This window comes from Mustela putorius, unplaced genomic scaffold (genome assembly GCF_011764305.1).
Source record: "Mustela putorius furo isolate JIRA1106 unplaced genomic scaffold, ASM1176430v1.1 tig00537227_pilon_pilon_pilon, whole genome shotgun sequence".
NCBI classification, from domain to species: Eukaryota; Metazoa; Chordata; class Mammalia; order Carnivora; family Mustelidae; genus Mustela; species Mustela putorius.
The window spans coordinates 38,062,088-38,074,354 of NW_025422368.1; the positions used below are offsets into that span (position 1 = coordinate 38,062,088).

Here is a 12,267-nt window from a genome sequence, read left to right on the forward strand (position 1 = left end):
AAAACAAAAATAAAACGGGGGGGGGGGCATCACATTACCTGATCTCAAGCTTTACTACAAAGCTGGGATAACCAAGACAGCATGGTACTGGCATTAAAAAAAAAAAAAAAAAAAAAAAAAAAAAAAAACCAGACACATAGACCAGTGGAACAGAGAGGAGAGCCCAGATATGGACCCTCAACTTTATGGTCAATTAATCTTAGACAAAACAGGAAAAAATATACAGTGGAAAAAAGACAGTCTCTTCAATAAATGGTACTGGGAAAACTGGACAGCTATATGTAGAAGAATGAAACTCGACCATTCTCTTACACCGTACACAAGGATAAACTCAAAATGGATAAAAGACCTCAATGTGAGACAGGAATCCATCAGAATCCTAGAGGAGAACATAGGCAGTAACCTCTTCGATATCAGCTACGGCAACTTCTTTCAAGATATATCTCCAAAGGCAAAGGAAACAAAAGCGAAGATGAACTTTTGGGACTTCATCAAGATCAGAAGCTTCTGTACAGCAAAGGAAACAGTCAAGAAAACAAAGAGGCAACCCACGGAATGGGAGAAGATATTTGAAAATGACAGTACAGACAAAAGGTTGATATCCAGGATCTATAAAGAACTCCTGAAACTCAACAAACACAAAACAGACAATCATATAAAAAAAAATGGGCAGAAGATATGAACAGACACTTCTCCAATGAAAACATACAAATGGCTATCAGACACATGAAAAAATGTTCATCATCATTAGCCATCAGGAAGATTCGAATTAAAACCACAGTGAAATACCACCTTACACCACTTAGAATGGCCAAAATTAGCAAGACAGGAAACAACATGTGTTGGAGAGGATGTGGAGAAATGGAAACCCTCTTACACTGTTGGTGGGAATGCAAGTTGGTGCAGCCACTTTGGAAAACAGTGTAGAGATTCCTCAAGAAGCTAAAAATAGAGCTTCCCTATGACCCTGAAATTGCATTTCTGGGTATTTACCCCAAAGATACAGATGTAGTGAAAAGAAGGGCCATCTGTACCCCAATGTTTATAGCAGCAATGGCCACAGTCGCCAAACTGTGGAAAGAACCAAGATGCCCTTCAACGGACAAATGGATAAGGAAGATGTGGTCCGTATACACTATGGAGTATTATGCCTCCATCAGAAAGGATGAACACCTAACTTTTGTAACAACATGGACAGGACTGGAAGAGATTTTGCTGAGTGAAATAAGTCAAGCAGAGAGAGTAAATTATCATACGGTTTCACTTATTTGTGGAGCATAACAAATAGCATGGAGAACAAGGGGAGATGGAGAGGAGAAGGGAGTTGGGGGAAATTGGAAGGGGAGGTGAACCATGAGAGACTATGGACTCTGAAAAACAATCGGAGGGTTTTGAAGGGGTAGGGGTGGGAGGATGGGGGAACCAGCTGGTGGGTATTAGAGAGGGCATGGATTTCATGGAGCACTGGGTGTGGTGCAAAAATAATGAATACTGTTATGCTGAAAAAATAAAAAAAATATATTAAAAGAAAGAAAGAAAGAAAGAAAGAAAGAAAACTTTCTGCTGTGAACAGACACTTCCTGCCTTCTGGGGAGTCAAAACCAGGAGACTGCTTTCACTATCCAGTGATTTTGAGCATTTGATACAGGTTCTGCCCTGATTACATTAAGTGACTTTGAGGAAACTCCTGGTTTTCTCTCTTCTCATTTGTATAGTGGGAATGTCAGATTTGGTGACATCCAAGGTCCTATACCCAAAAATTCTTGAAAGAGGAAATTCCACAGACTTAAGTGCTCCACTTTCTATAATTCTGGCATATTTCAATTTCTTTTTTTACTTACATAGAAACTTTGTTATACTCACAAGTGCCTTTAGAACTAAGCTAAGAGTGGTTTATAGATACTTTTTTAAAAAATTATCTTACAAGTGGCCATTTCCACATTTAGATGCCCTTTTCCATAGTTTGCAACTTTATTTGGAACACAAATATTTCAGGAAGAATTTAGAGCTTTTAAAAGGCATTCTGCCACTTTTTGCATGAATGTTTATTTTTTGCAACATTGAATTAATTAATTATTTATCTTGATTACTGAGTCTTTTTGGAGACTCCTAAATGAATGTCTCATTTGCCTCATCCTGGTTCTGACCCCGAGAAAGATACTCAAAAGGAATGGTTAGAAAGATAACGACAAAATTTTGTCTGAATTTTGTCATACAGACCAGGTTATTAAGCAAGGTAGATATTACGTATCTAAGTATATTGGACACCCAATAAGTGGATTGTCTCACTAATTTACGGAGAAAACCCACAGCTAAAAGTGTGGGTGGGAGGGGATACAAGAGAGACAACAAAGCATTTCAGACTGGGCACTTCCTTTTGCTGATCTTCATTCACAGAACTTGGAGTCTGCCCTTACACACAAGTTCAGGGCCATATGCCCCTGTTGGCAATGGATGGACAAGTGGTATATGCTGACTTAAACCTATCCAGGGGTTCTTGCCTTACAAGTTCATCACCCCCATCACTTCCTCAAGGTAGGTACCTTTAATTTTCCTTTTGGCCTTTGTTTTATCTTCCAGAGTTTCTTCTTGGATTTAGGATTTTAAATCACTGCTCTGAGGATGAGCAGCAGTCCTATATTTATGTTATGGTGGTGCAGCATAGTTTGTCTGTAGGTAACAGTAACTGTGCAGAAAAGCACAGACCTTATAGATATCATTTTTTATCAAGATATCAGTGTGGGGGCATATGGGTGGCTCAGTCAGTTAAGTGTCTGCCTTCAGCTCCTGTCATGATCTTAAGGTCCTGGGATCGAACCCACCATCAAGGAGGCTGCTCAGTGAGGAACCTGCTTCTTCCAGTCCCCCTGCTTGTGCTCACTCACCCTCTCTGTCAAATAAATACAAAAATAAATCTTTTTTTTTTAAAGACACTAGTGTGAACATAGAACATCACTTCTATTACTGAGCCTTAAAAACCAGGAAGAAATATTTTACACGTATAAACAAAGTAATATTTTTACAGACACATTACTACCTGCCATTACCTCCACAAAATACTAAGATTAAGTTCTAATGAATTCACTTCTATAGTATTTTTTCACAATGTAAAGTACAAGCTTAATGATTAACATCCTTCCTTCTCCAAAGAGAAGGGGGAGAAATTTTCTGAAAGAAAATCATATTCAAGATCAAAGACTTCAATATAATTACCATGTGATAGTTTCTGACTTTGAAACTTGATACTGGAAAAGTATTACAGTTTAGGGATGCCTGGGTGGCTCAGTCAGTTAAGCCACTGCCTTCGGCTTAGGTCATGATTCCAGGGTCCTGGGATCAAGTCCTGCCATCAAGCTCCTTGCTTGGCAGGAAGCCTGCTTCTCCCTCTGCCTGCTCTGCCTGCCACTTCCACCGCTTGTGTGCTCACTCTCACTCTCTCTCTCTGACAGATCAATAAACAAAATCTTAAAAAAAAAAAGTATTACAGTTTAGAAGGAGATAAGCCATGAGACACTAGAGAATACCATTAATGAACGAACTTATTTGATACTTGTTGAAATCAGCACTTTTCTGTGGCAGGGGAATAAAATGGGGAAGTGTAATGTGAAGTAATGGGTGAGGGATGCCATGATCTGGACATGGGTGAAAAAAGACTAGGAACGAGGCTGAAAATACATATGAAATTATCATGAATTTCTGAAATCTAACCAAATGTAATATTGGGATTTTTATCTAACCAGATATTCAGTTCATGTTGTGCTAAGCATGTGGGCTATATCCTTTTAGGATGATTTGGTATAGGCTTGCAACTATTAAATTATCAATGTTCTAAATTGGGAAAAAAGGTTTAGGGATTACTAAATAAGTTTCACTATACTGTCCATATAGTGGTTAAGGGAAATTGAACGATTTTGATAACTACAATTGGGATTTGGTTTATCCACAGTTATTTTTTTATGGGACAGAGTAGGAGTTCTTTTACCCTATTTAGATCTAGCAAAAATGGAGAGAAAGGAAGATCGTGTTGAAAGGGAATGTCAGAAAAAAGGGAAGAGAAAAGAGGCAGGGAGATTTTCTTCAAAAGCTATTCTATAACCCCAAATCAGTGGTCCAGAAAATTTGTCTGGTCTGATTATATTTTTATCCTACAAAATATCATCCTGAAAGCTAACCTAAAAAAGTAGAAAAAACAAAATGTGTCATTAAAAACCATTGACCTGATACTACATTTGTTATGAAACCACTACTGAGCTTCTTGGCCAAATTTTTCAGGCTGTGGTTACTGTAAAATAGTGAGCACAAACAAAGGAGTCAGTAAAACCAGACAGAGATGTGATCAGTGACCTATTTTGTCACAGCCAAGGCGTTTGGTCCCTTAGAAAAATATGCAAGGTGATGGCAAAATTCCTCTAGAGGTTATTCATTCATTCGAAAATAAGCACCTCCTATGTGCCAGGCATGCTATTGGTGCTGAGACTAAGCAGTAAACAAAACAGAGAAAAAGATTTTCCTTTATTACATTTATATTATACTACTATAAACACAGATAAACAAAGAACTAAGTATATGTAAAAAGTTCATATGATATTAAGTGCAACTGAGGAAAATAAAAAAATAGAAGTGGAATTTAGTTTTGGGGGAGGGGACTGTATCAAGTGGAATATTTACAGAAGGTGATGGCGAGATGACACTGGAGTCAAGACCTGAAAGAATTGTGGGATAAATATTTTTATTAGAAAATTACTCTCGTGATTTTTCCCTATAAATCCAAAACTTAAAAGATGTCTCAAACCAGGATGCCTGGGTGGCTCCATCGGTTAAGCATCTGCCTTTGGCTCAGGTCATGATCCCAGTGTCCTGAGATCAAGCTACCTCATCAGGAAGCCCGCTTCTCCCTCTGCCTGCCGCTCCCCTTGTTTGTGCTCTCTTTCTGTCAAGTAAACAAATAAAATCTTTTTTAAAATTAAATAAATAAGATGTTGAGAACCAAAATATGTTGATAAAGTTATGATTAATTTAGGCTTCCATTTCATTAATTAATACAATCACAATTTCTGATGAACATGAGATATACAATATATTACAAAAGATATGATTACAGAGAAATACAAATGTGTTTGATATTTTGTTAGAATATGCAATGTCGTAGACATAAGTTTGTGCTATGTTACATTCATTGAAATACTGAAAATAATATGCAGCTTCACAAAACACTCTTCCTTAATGTCATGCATCTGACTCAAGTTGGAAATAATTATTTTAGATAACAATAAAGTAGAGGAATCCATGTCTAAGAACAGAATTGTAGTATATCACCGGAACCTAAAATCGTGCTTAACACAAAATAGAGCCTCAGTAGAGCTCTTTCTAAAATACCTTGACCGGATGAAGGCCATCCTTTCTAAACAAAGTCCTTTGACTTACTCCCTACAATAGGGTATGTCCTTCATTTTCACACCAGCGCTTGGCAATTTTCAAGCCTTTTCCACATCTATCCCACCTGATTACAGTGATCATTTGTCCATAAGACAAGTATAAATATTTCTGTTTTATCAATGAACAAAGCCTCAGCTGGATCTGACTGAGAATCCACCTCCTGGGACCCTAATATGTCTGATAAATGTTCTTCCCTGCTCCCAGCTCCCAACCTGAATCTGCCTATATGTGATCCCAAACGCCCTTGCTTTTTATACCAGATGTACTCAACTGGGTTAACTGAGTGTATTTTCTTAACTTCTCAGACATCTGTCAAGGTTCATCTTGGCATCCGTTTGCTCTGAAACTTGGTTGTACTGCCATTATTGTTCTTACTTTGACTGTGATTGGGTTGAGTGTTTCAGGTAAGTGATTCAAGATCATTTGCTTCAGAATACTTATATTATTTCTATCACAAATACTGGAGTATCAACATCATTTGGCCACCTCAGACTTAGTGAAAGACTAGTAAATAAAAACAATTACAAAACAACGTTTTACACAATGCTCGGCCCCAACCTCCTCTGCAAACTTTCGCCTTTCACATTTCTCTTCCTAATTGTTCTGATCATCTCATGAGGTATTTCAGATGTGCTCCCAGAACCTGTAAATGATCACAATTGTAATAAAAACATGACAATGGCAAAGAGAAATAAAAATTTCCCCTATTTACAGTTTTTTAAGTGTTACTAAATTCCAGAATGCACTAGGCGATCTCTCCCATGGGGTAGGCATGATTATATTCATTTTGAAGATAAAAAAGCTTGGTCAGGAGTCTAAACAACTTAAGAGTAGATAGCAGGTAAGTCAGTGTCTGTGTGAGTTCACTGTTCCATGTGTTTTCTTGTTTGTTTGTTTGTTTGTGTATGTATGCTGTGTTCTAACACATATGTTGTGTTCTAGACCCTTTGCTACGACATTACTATTGCTTTATCTTGCTTTATCAGCCTTGCTGAGATAATACAGTCTCCTAACATGATCAATATAACATATCCATTTCACCACATTCAGCATTTAATCTTCTTAATGGTTTCTCCTTACTTATTAGTGATACTCTTAAGACGAAACTCATCAATAGAGGAAAGCCAAGTGGATGTTCAAGAGAACAAGAATGAAACAAAAGGTAATTTGGTAGCTTGAACTTCCTAAAAATAATAGCCCATATTTGACAGATACCAAACCTTACATTAAGGTAGCATTATTTTTCTCATTTTATGTTTGACAAAACTGAGAAAAGGAAAGGATAAGTAAATTGTTTAGTCACCTAGTAAGAGGTGACAACGGAAATTACACCTGTGGCCAGACATCAAAGTCTATGATCTTAATCACCAGCTCATGCCCCCTCATGAGAAGTTGCTGCTAGAATATTCAATAATTAATAGTCAAATAACACATTAAAAAGTAAACTAGGGCTCACATGAAATATTTGATGATCTTAATGAGCATGTCAAAAAGTTAACTATTGTCCTTTTTGGCCTGAAGTTAGCAAATAGATAATTTGGCAATAAGAAATTTTCCATAGAATTTGTCATTAATTTAGTGAAATCAATTATTATCTACCTTGCAGTTTTCATGTTGTTTAAAATAAACATTTTTTGGAAAACTACATATTGGAGTCAGACCTAGTGCTGAGTAGGAATTATTATTACAGGAAACTCAGGAATAGTTTTGACTTCTACCACCATCTGATTATGTGGACTTAAATTATTCTGTCAGTGCATTAAAAAGTAGGACGTGGCTGCTTAAATGACATTGATGGTCTTTCCCTATTCTAATATTCTATGTATGATTCCACTGATGCTCAATATAACTGTAATTCCATTTATGCTCAATATAGTTCATGGTCGTGAATTTGCACTTCTTGATACCAGAATGAGCAGTAAGTCTCAAAAACCTTAAATTATAATAAAATTCATTTGTTGTTCTCACAGTGAGAATCAGAGATTTCTGTGCATTTACAATGACCTGTACATGTATGATTAGTCGCAGTGGGTGGAGACAGGATAGAAATATAACACTTAGTTATTTCTTCTTTCTGTTTACCTCAGAGAAATCAAACCTGTTAAAGTGCCCAGGAGAATGGCATCTACTCCAAGAAAAATGCTTGTTTCTTTCCCGTGCTCCCAACACTTGGAATGACAGTCTGATTGATTGTTCCACAAAAGAATCCAGTTTGCTGCTTATTCAAGATCAGGAAGAATTGGTAAATAATTAAATAAGATACCTTAGTAAAACTCAGCACTTTTTTCTAACCATACCAAGATCTTCTGACTTTAGCCCAAATGTTCTATGCAGATAGAAGTAGCAAATTTGACTTCAAGAAGCTCACAGTCTGAGAGACTATGCACAGGTGTAAGCAAATAATTGAATATTATTTGATGCATACAACAATAAGAGTATAAATGTAGACATAATAATATCACAAAGAAAGAATAATTAACTCTGATGGGGAGTTAGGAAAGATATAATAGACTAGGTACACTTGAACTCTGGTTTAGAGAACGAGTAGAAAAATGCAAACCATGAATAGCTAATGCCAATTCAATATTCAACCTTTTTTTTTTTTTTTTCCATTTCATTGGTAGAAACTCATACAAAACTGGATAAATGAAAAGGGAATGCTATTTTGGATTGGATTAACATTATCAGAAAAGAAATGGAAGTGGATTAATGGCTCATTTTTAAATTCAAATGTGTGAGTATTAGACCAGCTAATTTGAATATTCACTGTACATCAGGTTTTATTTCACGATAGTAATACTGTTATGGAAGATCGAGTTTTGTGGTTTTAATTTAGTTTAGAAATTTTTAAGAGGTTCAGAATAGACTAAGATGAATGATGTTGAAGTTGGTTGGTTGAAAAGTTCCATATGTGAAAAGACATCATAGCAATATCTATTTTAATCTGCAAAAGGGTTTTAGTGGAGACAAGAAACAGAGTAACTTTTTTGGGAGAGGCACATGAAATTAAACATCTCTAGCTGGTGGCTTTTAGCATGCAAGAATTTTTAAGTAGTGTTTTTCAAGTTGTGGGACAACATGCTTTGGTTGGTCACAATCAGCCGTGGAACAGTGAATATAAGAGGGAAAAAAAAAGTAAATATCAGAGTGCAGATCCCAGACACACCAAAAGCTTACTGATTAACACATATTCTATATGCTATATATATTCTATATTGTATTCTTACAACAATATAGAAAAAATAAAATGTTATTTAAAAATCATAAGAACAGAAACGACTTTTACAGTAGTGTATTCTATTTATCCAAAAAGAAAAGCATAAACGTGAAAAATGTATTCTATTTATCCAAAAATAAATGCATAAGAGTGTGTAGTCCAAACCCATGTTTGAGGGTCAGCTGTGTATTTTAACTAGTGGTGTAAAGGAGACAGTTATTTGAGGAAATGGGATTAATATGGCTTGATTAATGGGATTAATATGGCTTGATTAATCTGAATTGATGCTGCACAGGTAAATTACATATTTTAACAGAATTCATGGTTAATTGTACAACAAGGGAAGAGTATTTTTTTTTTCATCAGAAGCAAAAACATGTAGGAATTCAATAATGTTTCTGTAAAGAACTTTTTGATAGGGCACCTGGGTGGCTCAGTGGGCTAAGGCTTCTGCCTTCGGCTCAGGGTCCTGGGATTTAGTCCTGTGTCAGGTTCTCTGCTCAGCAGGGAGCCTGTTTCCTTCTCTCTCTCTCTCTCTGCCTGCCTTTCTGCCTACTTGTGATCTCTCTCTCTGTCAAATAAATAAATAAAATCTTAAAAAAAACTTTTTGTTAAATTTTTCAGAAGAGATATTATGTCACATTTTTTAGTCTTTGATTCAATCAAATTTGCAAAAATTATAGTTAAAATTTTTTACCATTCAAAAAACATGAGGAATATGAGGAAAAAACATGAAATTTAAAACACAGGAGCATGTTCAAGTTTATCAAAGCTGTAGTGGAAAGTGTTAAACATTGAAAAAAAGCTGGCTTCATTAGATCATTTTCACATTGTTTGACCCATGTTCTAAACTATTGTTTCAAATATGATTCTTTAAAATATTACTTTAAAGTAAGTGTTCTGGGAGGTGCAGTTGGCTAAGCATCTGACTCCTGGTTTCGGCTCAGGTCACGATCCCAGGGTCACGGGACAGACCCTCATGTTGGGTTCTGTGCTCAGCAGAGTCTGCGTGGAATTCTCTCTCCCTCTGTCTCTCCCCCTTGTGCTCTCTCACTCTTTCTAAAATAAATAAATCTAGGGTGCCTGGGTGGCTCAGTGGGTTAAGCCGCTGCCTTCGGCTCAGGTCATGATCTCAGGGTCCCGGGATCGAGTCCCGCATCAGGCTCTCTGCTCAGCAGGGAGCCTGCTTCCCTCTCTCTCTCTCTGCCTGCCTCTCCATCTACTTGTGATTTCTCTCTGTCAAATATAAATAAATAAAAAAAATAAAATAAATAAAATAAAATAAATAAATCTAAAATAAATAAATAATAAATAAATAAAGTGTCCTGAAAAGGTAAGCATACTCATTTTGTTAAATAAAATCTATCCTCACACCACATGTACACCACAAACACACACAGCAAAACACGCCAAAAACAACACCCACATACACCAAACACACATCACACATATACCACACACACCACACACACCACACACAAAACATACTCACTACACATATACAACACATATATACACCACATGTATTCTACACATATACCACACACACACAGAGCACAGAAACACACATAAAAATCTGTCCTCATATTTTTATATGCTTTCTGGGTATTATATCCTATACTTTACATATAAATGAAATTTTGATACTGACTTACTTTTAATTTTTAAGACATACAGTAAAAGTTAATTTTGGTTGATTCAATTTAACATATGTGTACTTATTTTACTGAGGTTCATAATGAAATTGAAAAACATACTGAAGTGTCTCTGAGCAGAAATATAGGTAAAGTGGATGAATTAAATTCAGCTGAACATTCCATTTTACTCTGGAATAAAAATGATGCTTTGAGTAAGATGGTGGTGATCAGATAAATGTAGAAGGTATCGGGTTATAGTAGAAAAGGCATCAGATTCTGCCTTCATTTTAACTGTCAGCCTGGCTTGCTGGTACAGAGAAAAATAGAGAGTGATGATAATTTTTCTCACAGGACTGTTTAGGGATTAAATGAGATAAGGTTAGAGAGCCAATCTGAGATCTGGTCAAAGAAAGCTTGGGAAGCCATTAATAGCCTTTTGGAAAGACAGTCATTGGCCTGTCCATCTGAGCATTAAAAAATATATCTTGAAAGCTGAAGAAGGGATCAAAAAGATAGAAGAAATAAAACATGGTGGATTTCGGCAATAGCCCCGTTGAGAGAAGTTCATAATTTGACAAAAGTGTCAGACACTAGGGAAGAATCAGATTGGCCACTGAGGACCAAGGAACTGCATGAAGAAATGCAATGAAGTAACAAAGAAAAGCTGTGACAGAACCCTGTCCACAGCCACCACTCCACTCGGTTTGAAACACATACGTGAGTCTTGAACTCACCCCATTCCTGGCACCTGACCCTAATGCTGCCTATTCCACTCTCACCCTCACCAGCAGTGAACCCCAAACCTCCTGTTTGTTGGAACTAATGGCATGTTGAAGCACACACCCTCCAACCTCTATCTGGAATGGGGAAAAAAGGAAACTTCTGACCACATGCCATACAAAGAAAGCGTCTTTTCCTAGCTGTGTCCATCTGTAGACCCTGTATGTTCCTCACTCACTGCATACTTAATACATTTACTTTACATTTACATTTACTTTTAAGCATTGTCATACTTTCACATGTGCCATCTCAATGTCTCCCCCAAATATTAGTGGTTATGTCCTGTATATTTAAGAAAATTGAAGTTCAGTAATGAAATTTCACATGATATGTTAATGATAGAATAAGAATAAGAAGAGAATCCCAGTTTCCAAAGCTTGTCTTCTTTGTATATGTTATTATGAAGCTTCTTGTTAGAGGAGATGCTTTTCCAGTGAAGATGAACTTGCAAGTTCCAAAGATAGGTAGAGCTTTAAATTAAAGGGTTATTTCAGGGTTCCTTGGTGGCTCAGATCTCAGGGTCATGGAATTGAGCCCCATGTCCAGCCCAGAGTTGAGTCCCACATCAGGCTCCACACTCAGCATGGAGTCTGCTTGGGAGTTTCTCTCCCTCTCCCTCTGCTCCTCCCCCTATTTGTGCTCTAAATAAATAAAAAAATGAAATATTTTTTTGAAAAATTTTATACCATTATATTTGTGACTGTGTACTTATGCTATACTTAATAATTTAGCATCCCATTGTTGCCTGAAATTTACAGGAGACACTGGCTACATGAGGAGAATTGATTATGTGCGAAAATCCGAAACACTAAGGGAAGCTTTTCTTTTGCTCCACAGATTACAAATTACTGGTTCTACTCAAGAAAGCAGCTGTGTTTTCATCTCACAGACAGGAATTGTTTCTGACTACTGTGACACAGAAAATCGATGGATCTGCCAAAAAGAACTAAAACCTGTCAGAAATAAAGTATGTTCTGAGTCTTGACTATACATTCCCTCTCAATTTCTTTACTCTCCATTACATGTCTCTGCAATTTCAACTATATAGACAGCTAAACTGGCCTAATGTGTATTTAGTAATGCAAAGTGAACTGTGGATCTTACAGAAGTTCATGTCTAATCTGCTTATTAAATGAATGAGGAAACAAATATATGGGGAAAACATGTATTATTTTTTAAAAAGATTTTATTTATTTA

The 12,267-nt window shown here is 36.5% G+C and overlaps 1 protein-coding gene across 1 annotated transcript; it reads left to right on the forward strand.

Moving 5' to 3' along the window:
- The first annotated feature begins 2,369 nt into the window (after nucleotides 1-2,369).
- Nucleotides 2,370-12,060, forward strand: KLRB1 (killer cell lectin like receptor B1). Its single transcript, XM_013049541.2, has 6 exons — nucleotides 2,370-2,535; nucleotides 5,742-5,840; nucleotides 6,524-6,598; nucleotides 7,524-7,678; nucleotides 8,061-8,170; nucleotides 11,908-12,060. The coding sequence occupies exons 1-6, from the start codon at nucleotides 2,436-2,438 to the stop codon at nucleotides 12,053-12,055; spliced, it is 687 nt and encodes a 228-aa protein (XP_012904995.1). The 5' UTR covers nucleotides 2,370-2,435; the 3' UTR covers nucleotides 12,056-12,060.
- The last annotated feature ends 207 nt before the right edge of the window (nucleotides 12,061-12,267 follow it).

What these genes read in the sequence shown, in the direction of transcription:
- KLRB1 (XM_013049541.2), top strand. Translation starts at nt 2,436, where the DNA reads ATGCCCCTGTTGGCAATGGATGGACAAGTGGTATATGCTGACTTAAAC. An exon ending in ACCCCCATCACTTCCTCAAG is followed by an intron (nt 2,536 to 5,741) that starts GTAGGTACCTTT and finishes TTAACTTCTCAG; the next exon opens with ACATCTGTCAAGGTTCATCT. An exon ending in TCATTTTTAAATTCAAATGT is followed by an intron (nt 8,171 to 11,907) that starts GTGAGTATTAGA and finishes TTTGCTCCACAG; the next exon opens with ATTACAAATTACTGGTTCTA.